A 19,886-nucleotide genomic window follows, 5' to 3' on the forward strand; every position below is an offset into this window, starting at 1 on the left:
CCGCGGCCCGGTCCTCGACCAGGCCTCCTTTTTGTTACACACACCCCAGGAGGCAGCCTCAAGGCAGCTGTAACTCCCAGGCACCTATTTACTGCTAGGTGAACAGAGGCATCAGGGTGAAAGAAACTGCCCATTTAATTTCGCCTCTACCGGGGATCGAACCCGGAACCTCAGGACTACGAATCCCGAGCGCTGTCCACTCAGCTGTCAGGTAAGACAAGGTGTCGTCATATCACTCCTGCAAATGAGGAGTTATCCAAATTGCCGGAGATATCATGTAATTAGACCAATTTCATGTGATCACGACCAAACCTAACCATCTCGTTAGTTTTTTTTTCGACAAGACGCCGGCTTCTCGTCTTCGTCGAGGCCACTAGTGTTAGTGACCCCTCGGGTAAATCTGCTAAAAATCAGTTGTGGTCATATTTGATTTTCCATTGAAATTCGGTGCGGCCTCGGGTCAGTACAAGCAAGCCGAGCAGTCCTGAGCCAAGCATCCCCAAGCCCGACCTCAATAAACTGCAAGATGCCGAAGCCCAACCTTATCAACTCGCATCACCAATAAAAATACACACTTCTCACAATTGTGTTGGAGTTCTAAGATGCCAACAAAAGATTATCGGTATCTTTGAAGAGCAGGCGCAGTGTAGGTCTTATCAGCGGCCATTCCACAATCACAGCCCAAGTTACCTACAAACCGGCTCGCGCGCTGACGCTTTTGTTCTCATTTTGCAACGATATATTTTTGGAGTAGAGCTGAGAGAGGTGCGTATCGTAACGCTATGTACTAGTTATTATGAATAGAGCTGCTTATTCATCCACACCCCCAGGATGGTTCCCTAGACCATCCACACCCCCCCCCCCAAAAAAAAGTCTCCCTCTTACTAACAGAGAAAAAATAATTACTGTCGTATTAATATTTCCAATCAGTTTGACCACCAAGCCACGCCTGGAGAGCAGACTCCCATCACCCTTATCACGAGACAGTGTCCAGACACATGACCATAACACTAGACCCGTGTGTCCAGAGTCTCAGACACGAGGCTTTAAGTATCCAGACTGATAACATTATGTATCCAGATCTAAGACTTCACACACACACACACACACACACACACACACACACACACACACACACACACACACACACACACACACACACACACACACACACACACACACACACACACGAAGTCATAGATTTAAACTAGCTAAACACAGATGCCGAAGAAATATAAGAAAATTCACCTTCGCAAATAGAGTGGTAGACGGTTGGAACAAGTTAGGTGAGAAGGTGGTGGAGGCCAAGACCGTCAGTAGTTTCAAAGCGTTATATGACAGAGTGCTGGGAAGACGGGACACCACGAGCGTTGCTCTCATCCTGTAACTACACTTAGGTAATTACACACACACACACACACACACACACAAAGAAGTATCGAGACCAGAGACATCCAAGGGATAAGGAAACGAGTGGAAGAAAGAGGGAGATGGGAAGGAGGGAAGCAGGAAGGTAAACAATGAAGGCGGAGAAGGAATAACTAGAGACGAACTGTGTGTGGGAGACGATAACTAAGAGGGCATTATAACTGAAGCGAAGAAAAAGAATAATATATGAGGCGAGAGGGAACACATAAGGAAGAATTAGAGGGATGAATTTAAAATGTGTTACATTGGAAAAACAAATGGAAAAATAAAGAGGTGGGGTGACGGGGGGGGGGGGGGAGAGAGAGAGAGGGGGGGGGAGAGAGAGAGAGAGGGGGGGGGAGAGAGAGAGAGGGGGGGGAGAGAGAGAGAGGGGGGGGAGAGAGAGAGGGGGGGGGAGAGAGAGAGGGGGGGAGAGAGAGAGGGGGGGGGGGAGAGAGAGAGAGAGAGGGGGGACGGGAGGGGAGGGGGAGGAAGGATGTAGGACTGAAGGGGTAATATTAATCCCTTAAGTCCTAATATATCCAAAAGCCAAATAAGCGCCAAGCCTCTCGGCGATATTAAAGGGGAGTCTGAGGAATGTTTGGCCCTATCTCGCTATCACACACTGGCTATCAAAAGCTGCTGATAGCCTCAATACATAATCATACACCCTCTTGAAGCCTTACTAGCATGGGCTTCAGGTCACCGGGAATTCAGATTACATGAACCAAGGGTGTAACGTTGGGGGACTAGACCCCGACAGGTTAGGTTAAAACAGCAATCTCAACACAGCCTACCTACTGTGCACCGTCTCACCTCCGGTATCTTGACAGTGGAAGTTGGGGTCGAGTCCCTTGGCGCACATCTTGCTGACTTTCTCTACGTTGTTCTCCTTGACGTAGTCGACGAAGCGGCGGAGGTTGGCGCGGGTGTGTAGGGCCCGCAGCGCCTTCTCCTCCAGGTGAAGCATCTTGTACACCCGTCGCTTGTACTTCAGCTGCGGAAGATGGGTAGAGGGGCATGTTAGTGGAGAGTGGTGGGAAGCTGACACTAAGTATGAAGGTTAATTCGGGAATTCCAGGTTCGAATCCCGGGCGAGACAAATAGATGGACGCGTTTCCTATCACCTAATATACCTGTTTACCTAGCAGTAAATAGGTACCCAGGAGTTAGTCGGCATGTGGTGGGGCTGCATCCTGGAGATGGGGGGGGGGGGAGGGTCAGTAATTCAACCCCGAGGCCAAGAGCTCCATGTCTGAAGAAGCTTGTAATATTAAATGGAATGTAATTTTTGCCAAAGATAATAACTATTGTATAAAGTTTGTGTGGATCCCATCTCATGTTGGAGTTGGAAAACATGACTTTGTAGATCGATTGGCCAATGAGGCTTGCAGGAAAGGAAACATTGATTATGACTTTGGACTATCTAATGCAGTTATTAGAAACATACAAGAAATTAATTCAAATTTAGAAGAACTAAGAAATGCCCAGAGACCTGAAAGCTGCAGTATTAAAAGCTATGACAACTTTTGTAATAATAGGTATTTGTATGGTCAGCACAGTAACCGGACCAGGCAATGTGATGTAGTCATTGCGCGAATTCGCCTTGGCTATCGACACATCTGGCAGGTTAGTGAGGCTAAGCCACTACCAGAACTTTCAGACTCTGTGACAAATCTTTAATGCATTCACTAGAACACTGTATTGTTGAATGTGAAACCGTAAAAGCCTTTAGACCTCCTGGCCTATTGTACCACCAACTGTGTAACTATTTCATTGACTCGGGTGTTCTGGACGACATCCTAACAATTTATCCAAAATTTGCTTGTTCATTTTAAGGAATGAAGATTTTTTTTTTGTATATTACTTCTAAGCTGCATCACTTGTGAACCCATCCCCGCCCTTGTGTGGCAGTGCATAATAGAAAGTTGTTTTCACATATTCGTACATTAAAACACTGATTGTAACCATGATATATATGTGTTTCAGCCTACAGTTTAGACTTATTGTCTTGTGTATGACCCTCTGTCCTGTGTGACAGTGAATACCAGCATTATCCTCACTTTAATAAGGAATTTATCAGGGGAAAGCGCCAAGCCATTACGACTATATAGCACTTAGAAGGGGGTCTGGATAAGATTTGGGATGCGACGGGGAAGGAAGGAATGATGCCCAACCACTTGGACGGTCGGGGATTGACCGCCAACCTGCATGAAGGGAGACCGTCGCTCTACCGCCCACCCAACGTGGTAATAATAATAATAATATAATAATAATAATAATAATAATAATGTAAGTCTTGCGCATAATTCATTATTATTAATATAATTATTATTATTCATAACAGATCCTTTACGAACCTAGAAGCCGTACAGACATACCAACTAAAAACTAGAGCAAGAGTGTCTAGCACGGATAACAAAAGCTTTACTACCACCATCTGTCTATCTCGCAGTCGTGGAACAGTTGAAGTTCTCCGTGAACCAGTTAGACCTCCGTCTATTGAACGCGTGGCAGTGCAGTCCTCCTGTACTTCTCACGACAATGTTACTGACAAACCTCTTTAACTACGTAGTGTAAATATACCTTTCAGCTGAGCTAACATCAAGGGTGTACATCCAACCCTTGAACTATCCTCTGTGTAATTACCCATAATCCGTCACTAGTGATCTCACTAATTGTGTCCTCTAGATTCAGCTGGAAGATAGCACTCGCCGTTACAGTTCGCTGTACTGCTTGCGACTCGCACCTTGGGTCGAGTCCAGCATAAAGGGGTGCAAGGCTTCTTGCCTAAGAAGGTGCTAGGATTGCTCCTCCTTACCTTGATTAATTCAAGTGAGTTATACTCATCTCTGCAGAAGCATGTAGTTATATTTGGCGCCTCTTGCGCGACACATTCAGGTGCGATTAAGAACACTATGAAAAGACCGACAGAGAACACATCTACACATTGTCCGCATCTTCTGTCAATACAGGTGATCACCCCTTCACCTCCACCCAAGCCAGCGAGGAGTAGCAAGTTATATGATATCTTCTATCATCCGAAAGCTTTTACTTCCGTCCCCGTTAAATGTGCATACAATGCCCTTGCCTAGTCTCTTGCTCACACAGATACAAGGGACTTCGGTGGAGGGTGAGGAGAGCATCACTATGTTCCAAGAACACGTCAAGAATTACGGCGATGGTCAAAATGAACCCTACCTTGTGTGGTTACCTCGTGTGGCTACCGTGTAGTGGTTCTGAAAATCACAGTTCCCCCAGCCCGTTCTCTCATCTCAATGACCACCATCCGCCTCCTAAAGGTGGTCTGGCTAAAGTCTAAAGACTGTTAGACGCGGCTGCGAGCAGCCTGATGTGTGAATCACATCGTGGTTGATCAGGAATCCTTTGAAGATGTTTCCTCTTGAATACCGTTAGAGATCGGCTAAGAGGGAAAGTGTTAAGTCTTGTGATTTTGATACTGGCAATTCTCTCAGCGTACCTATTGTTCCTATGCTTTTCAACTGGGCTATTTTGTATTTCCTGCCATGCCTCCTGGTCTCGCGTGGCGTTGATATCATTCAACTGGATATGCTTTGATAACATTAGGAATTGAGGATAGCAGACTCTGGTCTGCTTAGCATATCTCAAGATGAACATTCGATTTTGTCTTAAATGCCCGTTCAATTTATTACTACGCATACTTGATATATAAAAGATTGTTGTTTTAGATTTAGCTACTCAGAACGAAATGTCCATGTAGCACGGGCTATGGTGAGCCCGTAACTGAGTTCGGATATTCGCGATAACCTTGCTAGTGTGATATTTGTGTCAAAGTTTTAAATGGAGGTGGGGTTTCCTCCCTTTCCCCGTTTCTTTTCCGCTTCTGTTTTAGTCATATTTTAATAACATTATCTTGGTGGCAGATATAGATGTACAGTGTTCACTAGTGTGTCCCATTCTTCTACTGCTTTTCTAACCATTGTAGTCGCTGTGGATTTTGAATCTAATGCAGCTGCTGTCGTTGGATTAATGTTGAGTTTGATGCACAGGGCTTCAGTTGCTTCACATTCCAGTAAGTACTGTAATAGCCGCGCCTCTGCACCTGTTCCACAGATATGACACTAATGGGTTTATTACCTCCCAGCAGCACTTGTAACCAAGTCTGAGTATTGCTACTGCAATGTCTCTGGATATCTTTTTGCCAGGCTTGAAAGAGGAGTACCCAGTGGCTGCTTGTTCGTACCACATCCCAGTGGATCTTCCCGCTCCGCTATTTCGGCTCTGTGGCGACTGTTGATAGTTGGGAGTATCTTCTTCTCTATTTGCTTCGTAGTCTGTAAAAAACTTGGAGATATTTTAACCTGTACAACAGGTAGAGCAGTGGCAGTTTTTGCTAGTGAGTCTGCCTTTACATTACCATCTATGCCAATTTAACTTGATATACAATTTAGGGTGATTGACAGTCTTAAATTGTGCGTTTTTCCTACATGTAGGATTTCAGTGATTAGTTTTATATTATCTCTGTTGTATATAAAATATCTATGCAAATAAATATTTTATATTATAGAATGTATGCAGGAATTGTGTTGCCACCTGTCCCGTGCACCGCCTTGCAAGTGCATACTCGCTTGCAAGACAACCATATACACATCAACACATCAACACAGTCAACACAGCCTCACTAAAATTAATTAAAACTGCAATTTTTAATTACTACATCTGTCACCATTATCAGAGCGTCTGTCTCACTGTCAGCAGTGACGGTCAACCACTGCGTCACACTGGAGAACTTGGGAAAGCTGCAACCGGTAGTACAGCGGGGCACGGTGACCGGTACTAGAGTACCCGAGGACACGCCAAGACACTACCACCATGACCTACTCCAGCGACTGTCCCAAGGAACGCAAGAGTTATATTAACAGCCTGACTGTGTTCTTAGACATGGGGGGGGGGGTGGCATCCTTCCTCCCCTCCCCAAAACCCAGACGAGCCATCAACCTGCAGGAAGACATGTCCCCAGGGAAGTTGTCATCACATGGAAGCGGTTTAGGGACGAGGTGGCAGGGAATGACTGGAGTACTCACCTCCAGGTAGCTAATAGGACTTGACAAGGGGCGGTGGCAGGGGAAGGGTGTTGTGGACTCTTTCTCAGAGAATGGCAACGGAAGAGTTACTGAGCGTGTATGCGTGTGTATGGGTCTGTGTGTGGACGCAAGCTGGGCAGACTCTCCTGGGACGCCAGATGGCAATGTAGTCTGAGTGCCGGCAGCCATTGAGGCAGGCGGCCACGCCACAGACGTAGCCAGGGAGCACTCCAAGACGCTCCAGTGGTGGGCGGAAACAAGAGCCGGAAGCGGTCTTGAGCTCGTGCACAATGGGTGCTTGTGCGGAGGGCCAGAAGGACACGTGGCCACATGTGCATTTTCAGAGTTGAGATATTGGCTCAAGGAGTAGAGGAGTGAGTGAGTTGTGTCCTGGCCGCCAGCCTGGACGGTGGTCAGCGTGTCCTGGCCGCCAGCCTGGACGGCGGTCAGCGTGTCCTGGCCGCCAGCCTGGACGGCGGTCAGCGTGTCCTGGCCGCCAGCCTGGACGGCGGTCAGCGTGTCCTGGCCGCCAGCCTGGACGGCGGTCAGCGTGTCCTGGCCGCCAGCCTGGACGGCGGTCAGCGTGTCCTGGCCGCCAGCCTGGACGGCGGTCAGCGTGTCCTGGCCGCCAGCCTGGACGGCGGTCAGCGTGTCCTGGCCGCCAGCCTGGACGGCGGTCAGCGTGTCCTGGCCGCCAGCCTGGACGGCGGTCAGCGTGTCCTGGCCGCCAGCCTGGACGGCGGTCAGCGTGTCCTGGCCGCCAGCCTGGACGGCGGTCAGCGTGTCCTGGCCGCCAGCCTGGACGGCGGTCAGCGTGTCCTGGCCGCCAGCCTGGACGGCGGTCAGCGTGTCCTGGCCGCCAGCCTGGACGGCGGTCAGCGTGTCCTGGCCGCCAGCCTGGACGGCGGTCAGCGTGTCCTGGCCGCCAGCCTGGACGGCGGTCAGCGTGTCCTGGCCGCCAGCCTGGACGGCGGTCAGCGTGTCCTGGCCGCCAGCCTGGACGGCGGTCAGCGTGTCCTGGCCGCCAGCCTGGACGGCGGTCAGCGTGTCCTGGCCGCCAGCCTGGACGGCGGTCAGCGTGTCCTGGCCGCCAGCCTGGACGGCGGTCAGCGTGTCCTGGCCGCCAGCCTGGACGGCGGTCAGCGTGTCCTGGCCGCCAGCCTGGACGGCGGTCAGCGTGTCCTGGCCGCCAGCCTGGACGGCGGTCAGCGTGTCCTGGCCGCCAGCCTGGACGGCGGTCAGCGTGTCCTGGCCGCCAGCCTGGACGGCGGTCAGCGTGTCCTGGCCGCCAGCCTGGACGGCGGTCAGCGTGTCCTGGCCGCCAGCCTGGACGGCGGTCAGCGTGTCCTGGCCGCCAGCCTGGACGGCGGTCAGCGTGTCCTGGCCGCCAGCCTGGACGGCGGTCAGCGTGTCCTGGCCGCCAGCCTGGACGGCGGTCAGCGTGTCCTGGCCGCCAGCCTGGACGGCGGTCAGCGTGTCCTGGCCGCCAGCCTGGACGGCGGTCAGCGTGTCCTGGCCGCCAGCCTGGACGGCGGTCAGCGTGTCCTGGCCGCCAGCCTGGACGGCGGTCAGCGTGTCCTGGCCGCCAGCCTGGACGGCGGTCAGCGTGTCCTGGCCGCCAGCCTGGACGGCGGTCAGCGTGTCCTGGCCGCCAGCCTGGACGGCGGTCAGCGTGTCCTGGCCGCCAGCCTGGACGGCGGTCAGCGTGTCCTGGCCGCCAGCCTGGACGGCGGTCAGCGTGTCCTGGCCGCCAGCCTGGACGGCGGTCAGCGTGTCCTGGCCGCCAGCCTGGACGGCGGTCAGCGTGTCCTGGCCGCCAGCCTGGACGGCGGTCAGCGTGTCCTGGCCGCCAGCCTGGACGGCGGTCAGCGTGTCCTGGCCGCCAGCCTGGACGGCGGTCAGCGTGTCCTGGCCGCCAGCCTGGACGGTGGTCAGCGTGTCCTGGCCGCCAGCCTGGACGGTGGTCAGCGTGTCCTGGCCGCCAGCCTGGACGGTGGTCAGCGTGTCCTGGCCGCCAGCCTGGACGGTGGTCAGCGTGTCCTGGCCGCCAGCCTGGACGGTGGTCAGCGTGTCCTGGCCGCCAGCCTGGACGGTGGTCAGCGTGTCCTGGCCGCCAGCCTGGACGGTGGTCAGCGTGTCCTGGCCGCCAGCCTGGACGGTGGTCAGCGTGTCCTGGCCGCCAGCCTGGACGGTGGTCAGCGTGTCCTGGCCGCCAGCCTGGACGGTGGTCAGCGTGTCCTGGCCGCCAGCCTGGACGGTGGTCAGCGTGTCCTGGCCGCCAGCCTGGACGGTGGTCAGCGTGTCCTGGCCGCCAGCCTGGACGGTGGTCAGCGTGTCCTGGCCGCCAGCCTGGACGGCGGTCAGCGTGTCCTGGCCGCCAGCCTGGACGGCGGTCAGCGTGTCCTGGCCGCCAGCCTGGACGGCGGTCAGCGTGTCCTGGCCGCCAGCCTGGACGGCGGTCAGCGTGTCCTGGCCGCCAGCCTGGACGGCGGTCAGCGTGTCCTGGCCGCCAGCCTGGACGGCGGTCAGCGTGTCCTGGCCGCCAGCCTGGACGGCGGTCAGCGTGTCCTGGCCGCCAGCCTGGACGGCGGTCAGCGTGTCCTGGCCGCCAGCCTGGACGGCGGTCAGCGTGTCCTGGCCGCCAGCCTGGACGGCGGTCAGCGTGTCCTGGCCGCCAGCCTGGACGGCGGTCAGCGTGTCCTGGCCGCCAGCCTGGACGGCGGTCAGCGTGTCCTGGCCGCCAGCCTGGACGGCGGTCAGCGTGTCCTGGCCGCCAGCCTGGACGGCGGTCAGCGTGTCCTGGCCGCCAGCCTGGACGGCGGTCAGCGTGTCCTGGCCGCCAGCCTGGACGGCGGTCAGCGTGTCCTGGCCGCCAGCCTGGACGGCGGTCAGCGTGTCCTGGCCGCCAGCCTGGACGGCGGTCAGCGTGTCCTGGCCGCCAGCCTGGACGGCGGTCAGCGTGTCCTGGCCGCCAGCCTGGACGGCGGTCAGCGTGTCCTGGCCGCCAGCCTGGACGGCGGTCAGCGTGTCCTGGCCGCCAGCCTGGACGGCGGTCAGCGTGTCCTGGCCGCCAGCCTGGACGGCGGTCAGCGTGTCCTGGCCGCCAGCCTGGACGGTGGTCAGCGTGTCCTGGCCGCCAGCCTGGACGGCGGTCAGCGTGTCCTGGCCGCCAGCCTGGACGGCGGTCAGCGTGTCCTGGCCGCCAGCCTGGACGGCGGTCAGCGTGTCCTGGCCGCCAGCCTGGACGGCGGTCAGCGTGTCCTGGCCGCCAGCCTGGACGGCGGTCAGCGTGTCCTGGCCGCCAGCCTGGACGGCGGTCAGCGTGTCCTGGCCGCCAGCCTGGACGGCGGTCAGCGTGTCCTGGCCGCCAGCCTGGACGGCGGTCAGCGTGTCCTGGCCGCCAGCCTGGACGGCGGTCAGCGTGTCCTGGCCGCCAGCCTGGACGGCGGTCAGCGTGTCCTGGCCGCCAGCCTGGACGGTGGTCAGCGTGTCCTGGCCGCCAGCCTGGACGGTGGTCAGCGTGTCCTGGCCGCCAGCCTGGACGGTGGTCAGCGTGTCCTGGCCGCCAGCCTGGACGGTGGTCAGCGTGTCCTGGCCGCCAGCCTGGACGGTGGTCAGCGTGTCCTGGCCGCCAGCCTGGACGGTGGTCAGCGTGTCCTGGCCGCCAGCCTGGACGGTGGTCAGCGTGTCCTGGCCGCCAGCCTGGACGGTGGTCAGCGTGTCCTGGCCGCCAGCCTGGACGGTGGTCAGCGTGTCCTGGCCGCCAGCCTGGACGGTGGTCAGCGTGTCCTGGCCGCCAGCCTGGACGGTGGTCAGCGTGTCCTGGCCGCCAGCCTGGACGGTGGTCAGCGTGTCCTGGCCGCCAGCCTGGACGGTGGTCAGCGTGTCCTGGCCGCCAGCCTGGACGGTGGTCAGCGTGTCCTGGCCGCCAGCCTGGACGGTGGTCAGCGTGTCCTGGCCGCCAGCCTGGACGGTGGTCAGCGTGTCCTGGCCGCCAGCCTGGACGGTGGTCAGCGTGTCCTGGCCGCCAGCCTGGACGGTGGTCAGCGTGTCCTGGCCGCCAGCCTGGACGGTGGTCAGCGTGTCCTGGCCGCCAGCCTGGACGGTGGTCAGCGTGTCCTGGCCGCCAGCCTGGACGGTGGTCAGCGTGTCCTGGCCGCCAGCCTGGACGGTGGTCAGCGTGTCCTGGCCGCCAGCCTGGACGGTGGTCAGCGTGTCCTGGCCGCCAGCCTGGACGGTGGTCAGCGTGTCCTGGCCGCCAGCCTGGACGGTGGTCAGCGTGTCCTGGCCGCCAGCCTGGACGGTGGTCAGCGTGTCCTGGCCGCCAGCCTGGACGGTGGTCAGCGTGTCCTGGCCGCCAGCCTGGACGGTGGTCAGCGTGTCCTGGCCGCCAGCCTGGACGGTGGTCAGCGTGTCCTGGCCGCCAGCCTGGACGGTGGTCAGCGTGTCCTGGCCGCCAGCCTGGACGGTGGTCAGCGTGTCCTGGCCGCCAGCCTGGACGGTGGTCAGCGTGTCCTGGCCGCCAGCCTGGACGGTGGTCAGCGTGTCCTGGCCGCCAGCCTGGACGGTGGTCAGCGTGTCCTGGCCGCCAGCCTGGACGGTGGTCAGCGTGTCCTGGCCGCCAGCCTGGACGGTGGTCAGCGTGTCCTGGCCGCCAGCCTGGACGGTGGTCAGCGTGTCCTGGCCGCCAGCCTGGACGGTGGTCAGCGTGTCCTGGCCGCCAGCCTGGACGGTGGTCAGCGTGTCCTGGCCGCCAGCCTGGACGGTGGTCAGCGTGTCCTGGCCGCCAGCCTGGACGGTGGTCAGCAGAGTCATGGCTACAGCAGAAGTGGAGGCTGGCGACATCAATGGCCAACTGCTGGTAGCCTCCACACCTCACGGTGTAGCAGTGCAGACCTGTTGCACCTACGCCAGTGGGCATCGTAAGTGGCCTGTGTTATGAGTGACTAACATTGGACCTGTAATTTAATAGTTAAGGAATGCCCCTGAGATGGGATAATTTATGTAAGGATTAGTTAGTGAGCAAGGGACGCTGGATGAGGGCTCACGGGTTGACACCCTAGGCTGTGGCTAGGGGCGCATATCAACTAGAAATATATGAAATATGTGTAAATAACTGACTATAAGATTAACTCCAAAGTCGTGTTTCATTGTTTAGTGAGCGAGTGTGTGTGTGTGTGTGTGTTTCCAAGAGTGCTGGTGCATGCAAATGACACGAATATATAGTGATATCAATTGATACAGAAGAGAGAGTGAGAGAAGTTACAAGAAGGGCCCCCCGGTGGCAGGGATTGACTGGGCACTCACCTCCAGGTAGCCGATAGGGCTGGGTAGGGGGTAGTCGCCCAGAGGTCGCTCCTCGTCCAGGAACTTGCCAGCTCGGCCATTCTGGGGCGGGCAGAAGAGCCCGTAGTTGAAGCTCTCCCTCAGCTCCTGCGGGCAGGCATACTTGTAGTCAGGCATACACGTGGTGAAGCATACACGCGGCCAGACATACATGGTGAAAACTTCACGCGGCGAGGCATACATGTGAAGCATACACACGCAAGGCATACACGTGGTGAAGCATACACGCGGCGAGGCATACACGCGGCGAGGCATACACGCGGCGAGGCATACACGCGGCGACCCACTTCCTTATACATAGGAATACAAGAATAAAGGAAACTGCCCATGTGAGGCAGCTCCTATTTCTGCCCATACTCACCCATACTTAAACTAGTTGGGGTACCCAGCGATGCTCGGGTCGACCCGAAAAGGTTGCACCATTTAAGTGTTGAGAGTCCGGGTCAACTGTGTCATCCTGACATTAATTGATGGACTTCGATGAGGGTCGTCACGGGAGCCGATCCCCTTTCAATGGGGCCAACCCCGACCTGCCCATGTTGGTCACATACCCCTCAGTCACCCTGCAAAGTTAGGCGTCTGGCCCCCAACCTTGGAGACACACGGACACAGTTACCTCTGCTAATCTTTATTTACTTTCCCTCAGTCTGCGATGTTGAGAGCTTCCATGCAACGCCTCGCACATGTTGCTACACGACGCCTTAATGAAACTGTAAAATGCACTTCTCAGTATAATGTTCAACTTCCTTACCAATTGAAGACCATAAGATATATAGAGTAGATTTGAGGTAGAATCACTGATCCTTTTGGTCACATAAACAAAGAAATCATCCTGCCCTCCGTACCTTTTCCACTTCCGTGTTTACATGGGCATGAAGTAGTCCAACAGAACCGGTTAGGGGCTGCCTTGACCTGCTAGCTTCCCTGCCCCACCACGTGCACGTACACATACCCACCCACCCCTCACTCCCTGCCCCGTTTCGTGCCCATCCTCACACCCTGCCCTGCGCCCAGCCGTGCCCACCCTCTAGCCGTGCCCTGTCTCCTGGACCTATCAAAAGGACGACATAAGTGGGGGTGGCCAACATCCGAACTAGCTTAACCTCAAAGGTTAAGCTGTTGAAAAGTGAAAACGTTCCACTGTGTTAAATATGAGCTGCTCTAATGGCGTGGAAGTTTATAACCCAGTCTCCAGTGTTGTCTCCAGCAGCTGTCCAGCATGTAACCTTAAGGTATACGGGAGGTCACCCGTGTCACGGGAGGTCACCCGTGTCACGGGACATGCCCCGCCACCAGTGGAGGGGCAGGCTCCTCCATTTTCTTTTATGGCTCCTCCGTAAATTTTAACCAATTGCGTATTTAAAATAATTATTCTCATAAATTATTATATATGTTCTATGTATAATTAGACGGAGGTCAGGTTAGGTGTTTAAGTTCTGTTGGCGATTATTTGCACTTGAGGTACGTGGGTGACGCCTTTACGGCAAGATTTTAACAAGAGGTCATCAGCCAAGTACTGGTTGAGAAATGTTCAAATGTCAACAGTTGTTTTCGCGTGTAAACTGTTTATCATTGATAGACTGGGGGGGGGAGGATGGGGCTTGGCGGCTGGATTAACGAGCATTTGGCCTTTGCTGATGAGGACGGGTGACCGCCAGTCACCAGCACTCCGGAGACAAGAGAGAGACTCTCGTCTCACAGGTGCGCGTGCATACGCCTTCACGCACCCTGTGTGAAACGTGTGTCGAAAGCTTTCATGAGTGAGAAGCGAGGTTGATTGAGGCTGAGCCAGTCATTAAGGCCCAGCCTTGCGTAAACACAAATTGTCTCCTATCTTCAGGCAAACTGCACTCCATTGTTGGTGGGGGTTTCCCTTCTTGATCGTCCAAAGGCGATGCTTTCTTGTTTTCGCAAACTTCAGATAACCTTGTGTTGTTTGGGGGTTTATTAGTTAAACTGAGGCGCTGGAACTCCACTCTGTCACACTTCAAGCGACCCCCCCTCCCTCCCCACGTCACCCTTGATCCCCCCCCCTCCCCTTCACACTCGCGCAGAACATAATAACACTTCCGCATGTGGTCATCAAAGGTCAGACATCTTTTCTCTGTCTTACCAATAACGGATTCAAGAGCCGCCACCTGACGCCAACCACTAGTCTCCAACACCTGAACCGGCTCCTTAAACAACTTTCCATTCGTAAACTCGGCTCCATTTAGTATCTCCTCGGCTGTTAAGCATTAATGTCAAAACATTACACATTCAATAGACGGATATGAGAGGCAATGTTCAATTAACGGAGTTTGAGTAGCGGAGAATAAAAACATGTCTGCTAATCTTGACTATCTGTGTATAACTTGCCCTAACTACTACTACTGCCTTACTCTATAACGGACCTTAAAACTATATATTACAGTCGACACGTCAGTTACCCGACAACAGTACCATGCTGCAACCTAGCAAGACGGGACCCCCGCGCTACCTCCCAAGCCCTGTCGGGAGCCCTCTGTTACCTCGCAACAAGCACTGTACCTTGTCCTGCGCTTGAAGAACAAGTCATAACGACAGGCAAGTCAGTCTCTTATTAATGCATACTGTTCTAAGACTAGTTCGCTTACATTGAGATTATTTTATCAAGAAACTTGCAGGAACAGGACCAGCACGACTCGGGGTCCAAGCCAAAACAGAGAAACTGTCGCCAGGCAGCACAGACGACAGACAACCCTCGAATTCGCAGGAGGCGAGAGTGGGCCCGGCAGAGGCCTGACTGTCCGGCCGGCCGGAACTTGAAACATCAGCAAAATGTCATTAAAACGTGCCCGTGGGGCGATACTGGGCCCCACCAGCTTTCCCATCTCCACACCCCATCCCTGTACATACAATTACAAACACCAAACTATTACACATCAAAACGAAACCAAAGCTTAAACCATAGCAACACCTTAGACTGTTCCATTCACCATTTAGTAGAACACGTCGTAGTTAACAGACCACCTCCATTTAGCGGTCGACTTGCTCATGTATAACAATTTAGGACCAAACAATTTGGTTGACACTCTTAGGACTTTTCAGCTATGATGATGATACTATTTAAATGCATCACTTCAGTAAACAGTCCATCAGTTAAGCACATGTTAACTGGCCGAGACACCGCCAACCCGCTCATGCCAGGGATGAAGTGCAGTAGACGAGTCCCTCGACATGTTAAGTGTGTCACAGTGTTAGTAAGACAACACCAACTCATCTCGCCTCAACTAACAGAAGTGTACCGTGACTGACATGTCGGCGCCGGACCCCAGGAGGCGCTGACGGAGGGTCACTGGCTTCCCACGGGTGCTCCCGTCTGGCTGCGGTATCTTATATCACTCGTATATCAGGTCCTCCCGCCAGGCCTCGGCCGGACGCTGTCAACAGCAGGAGTCCACATCTACAGCCTCACTCCGGCACTGGCTCTGGAAACTGTTCTGCTTTAACCGGAATGATTTACTACGATTCGATAACGGTTTTTAGTGCATCATCGCAGACTGGTTAAGGTCTTGGATGGCCGTCTTAACAGCCTCTTGGTGACGCCTCCACACACCACCCCACACCACACCTGACTGACTACACCACCTCCACACATGACTGCCCTTCACCACCACGCCCCTCTACCTGTCACACCTTCACCACGCCCCACCACCCCTTCTCCACCACGCCCCACCACCCACCACCAACACGCTCCACCACCCACCACCACCAACACGCCCCTTCACAGGCTCGGACATCATTTCAGCGAAGTCAATTAAACATCTTTATTAGTAAGTGCACAAGAGCGCACAAGAATACAAATTCAAAAACTTTATTATACAAAAGACCGCATTTATAATCTACTTAAATTTACAAATACATTTATGCAAGAAAAAGGTTACAATGATAGACTAACACAAAACTGTACATTATACATACTCTATAATGGACCTGGCATTATAGAGGGAGGCAACCCTCTAGGCCCATGATGACATGATGCAGAGTAAAAAGTTGAAATGTTTCAATTGCTCAAAATACAATATAAAAAACATAACCACTAAATTAGAAGCAGATCACTGATAAAATGTGACGTAAAATTATACAAATGTGCATGGCCTTGGGGTTTTAACAGATCCCACACATTCAGAGCACACGGCTCCTGTAACTGGAAGATGATTTCAACAGGATTTAAATTCCTTGTTAAGCCATATTTTTGGCCAAACCGAACCATCGGAAAGTGAAGCAGCAACGACGTTTCGGTCAGTCTTGGAACGTTGATTTGATCATTGTATCTTCAGCCACGTTCTTGAAACTCATCATCTTGTGCTAGCTGGATGAGTTAGCCCTTCACGCAAGAGAATATAATTACTGTGTGAATTATTTCTTCAAGTGTAGGTGCGGACATCAATCAGGTCAGGAGGAGAGTGACTATTTCCTCCATTCACATTAAGCTAACCAAGGTCAGCATTTAGCCATGTCCAGTAGTTCACACCCGAACAAGTTGAGACAGTGTTAAGATGACTTTCGACCAGGCGGGTATCATGATGACTCGATTCACTCTGACTTTTGTTACAACTTTCATATGTCTGAGAGCACCAGAAAAAATTGTCAAATGGGTCCTTCAAGAACATAATATGCCTTAAATACTTGTCAGGATACTTGACTGGAATATCTCTATTGTAATTTTACTTAAAGATTAGGACAAAACTAATTCAATGAGTTAAAAAGCAACTACTGCACATCTAGCACATTTATCATTTCTTAACATTTGTCCAGACCACATTCGAGAGGGGTGCCAACAAAACTTGATCATTAGCATTGAAAAAAAACATAAGCTTAGTATAGCCAGCCAAATATATACTTAAGAATACTACAGCCATATTAGATAAGAAGCAAATATTAAAAAGACTAAAATTAGCACAGTGTTTGACATTCAAGGGTCGCCATCACATCTGTTTTCTAAAGATAATGTTTTGGAGAGAGGTGTTCACGGTACACAAATACCATTAGCAGGGTGACGCGCATGCGTGATGACGCCCCCACTAACTTTTCCCCGCCACGTGTAGGTGGCGCTGGTGAGGATGCCTCACACACTACAAATAACACGTACTAATTATTCAACATTAAATGTTGGGCAAGCCTGGGCGGGAAGGAGCAAGCCAGTGCCACGCAGGAGCGCGCTAGTGCCAACCAACACTTAGCAACATCCTTTACTAATCGCGCAATAATAATCATCCGCGCTCATTTGAACCCTTGTAATTGGTCGCCTCTGCCTCTGCCTCTTCAGGGGGAAGGGGGGATGGTCCAAGCCGCTCCCTGCTCTCAAAGGTTTGTTGGTGTTCGGGTTCATGTTGGTTCTGGCGGCGCTGGTGATCCGGGTTAGGTTGGGTCCCTTCGCTTCTCGGTAAACTTAAACACTTAAAATTTGAGGCTTAATCACAACCCATCCTCCTACATGATAGTACGTATAGCAACTATTTGGCAGAACGTACAAATATGGACTATTGCTGTCAACAATGTTCAAATTTGGAGTAATTTACTAGAGGCACGAAAAACCAATGTTAAACATTCCTAGGCCTCGTATAGCACATATATATTGTATTAGGCCTAAGAATGCTAGCAGAGGTTACATCTTATATTTATGCTTCCGGTTGGTCCAAATTCAGTAATACAAACGACAAATGCACAATGAAATCACATTAACGTGATGCATCAGAAAAATCAGTAGGAGCCGTGAGCAGGATTCGAACCCCAGACATTTCATACATATGGAACCCTCCCTCGCCTCATCACAATCTACTTGATAATGGTCCAGGATGGACCGAAACGTCGTCTCATCTTCTAGTGTGTTGCTTGGTCAACATTTACTACTCCAGAGCACACGCCCTAGACCAGCCTGGTGGTGTAGGGCGTGGGCTTGCCAGTACCAAGTGTGGGGGTTCGAATCCTCCCCACGGCTAATACTGATTTTCTCAAGTCAACTTTCTTTCCGTTGGCTGGCGCAGAGCCATCTCCCGTTGGCTGGCGTTGACAATTAACAGGCAACAGACTGGCCCCTGTTGCATCCCGTAAGCGATCGTTTCATTAATGACCTCTTGCCAATTAAGACTTGTTAGGATAGGGTTGGTTACCAAGTTAATTACGAACCGTTAATCTGTTAAACACTAGTGTAGTTGTCTGTGCAGGTGTAGGAGTGTGTGCAGGTGTAGGAGTGTGTGCAGGTGTAAGAGTGTGTGCAGGTGTAGGAGTGTGTGCAGGTGTAGTTGCACGAGGTTGATGGTGCATAGTGTCCAGGTATCAGGCAACATCACCGTGACAAGGTAACTGAGGAACGAAGGACAGAAGAACAAACCATTGAATCTGTTCGGTGGTACAGATTCACTGTATTCTGTTCGCCAGAACAGAATATTCAGTCTGCTATTCTGTTCATTCCAGCTGGAATGCTGGAATCTGTTTGCTGGAACCTGGATGCATCTGGCAATCCCAATCATTATGGACGAAGATGAGGTGGCCGCGGGAGAGAATCAGTAAGAGCAAGACTTCGTCTTGGATACAAATATCCATGGAGATTCGGGATTGAAACAACTACTAAGCAGCGGAGTTGCAGAATCTGTGGTGAGTGACGGACACCGCCTTGACCACTACCTGACAGAATGTGAACATCTAAGAGACATTAAATGTGTGTAGAATAATTAACCCCACATTGTTTTAGTTAGGAAAACACTGTCAAGTAAAGTCCCTGTTCTTAAAAGATTCCCCCATTTTTCACCCGCAAGATAACGCAAGTTTAGGGGTTGGCAAATGTTTATCTTGTTTGATAAGCTGTTTACTTGAGACAGTTCAGCAAGTCCCAGCTATGTCTGGGTACAAGTGACAGGATGAACAACCCAGCGGGTTTTCTTCCTATTGGAGAGTGTTGTACATTCTGCTATGGCGGTGTGTCCACTCACAGGATGAGTGGCGCTGCCCAATACTGTCACTATGGCGATGTGTCCACTCACAGGATGAGTGGCGCTGCCCAATACTGTCACTATGGCGGTGTGTCCACTCACAGGATGAGTGGCGCTGCCCAATACTGTCACTATGGCGGTGTGTCCACTCACAGGATGAGTGACGCTCACCCAATACTATCACTATGGCGGTGTGTCCACTCACAGGATGAGTGACGCTCACCCAATACTATCACTATGGTGGTGTGTTCATTCAGGATGAGTGACGCTGTCAAATACTGTCACTATAGTGGATTGTTCATTCACAGGATGAGTGACGCTGCCCAAATAAACTCTTCTTTGTAACAAAATAAAAACACATTACCAAACGGTCTTGCTGTGGGCACGTTGGGTTCCCATTTTCGGGCCCAGCAGGCCTGGTGGGTTTAGAGAGCCCTACTCCCAAACCCAAAAGTTATTTAATTCCTTGGTACGTATACACTGCTTAGTGAAGAGAGCCATTAGCTGCAGGGACACGTATGTCTAAACGTCCCGCCTGCCTGGGAATCGAACCCAGGACCATATTAATTAACTGTAATTAAGGATCTAGTTACTAGAGCCGAGCCCACTCAATCCCCCCCCCCCCACCAGGCACCAGCAGACCAACGTGAAGTGTTTACCTCTCAAGAGGAAAGCAACTAATGTCATCAGTGCTGTAGCTGCCCCCAACCCCTCAACACCACGAGGTCCAACGCATCCTTCACCGTGTCACGCCCATACTCCCAAACTGGCACTGCTCCTTCCTGGAGAGTACAGTCCACCCAAACCCCCAAGCTGGCAGTGCCCTCGCCCAGGACACCCTGGAAGACGGCACTGCCCCGGTTGGGGACCACTGTCAGCTGGCAGTGACCCACTATGGACCCCCAGCACTACGAATAAACTGATCCTCGCAACAAGCACAACGAATCTCTAGGAATCATTGCAATAATTGCATAGTTATAGCATTTACCAACGGCCCTGAGTCTGACACGAGGCATTAATAGTCTAGTCGATCAGTGCGCCCCCGCCGATCAAACCACGCATCTCTACCTTCACCACGACACGCCCAAAGTTTCCTCACCTGTTACTCTGGAAT

The 19,886-nt window shown here is 53.1% G+C and overlaps 1 protein-coding gene across 6 annotated transcripts in view; it reads right to left on the reverse strand.

Moving 5' to 3' along the window:
* Prosap (prosap) overlaps positions 1–19,886 on the reverse strand; it is a 324,394-nt gene that overhangs the window by 28,733 nt on the left and 275,775 nt on the right. For all 6 annotated transcript variants that reach the window (XM_045765688.2, XM_045765692.2, XM_045765687.2 and 3 more), the window contains 2 exons: positions 11,781–11,906; positions 2,224–2,404 (listed from right to left, as the gene is read on the reverse strand). In XM_045765688.2, coding sequence (XP_045621644.1) covers positions 2,224–2,404; positions 11,781–11,906 — 307 coding nt within the window. The remainder of the gene's footprint in view (positions 1–2,223; positions 2,405–11,780; positions 11,907–19,886) is intronic.

The sequence above is a fragment of the Procambarus clarkii genome, chromosome 17 (genome assembly GCF_040958095.1).
Source record: "Procambarus clarkii isolate CNS0578487 chromosome 17, FALCON_Pclarkii_2.0, whole genome shotgun sequence".
NCBI lineage: Eukaryota > Metazoa > Arthropoda > Malacostraca > Decapoda > Cambaridae > Procambarus > Procambarus clarkii.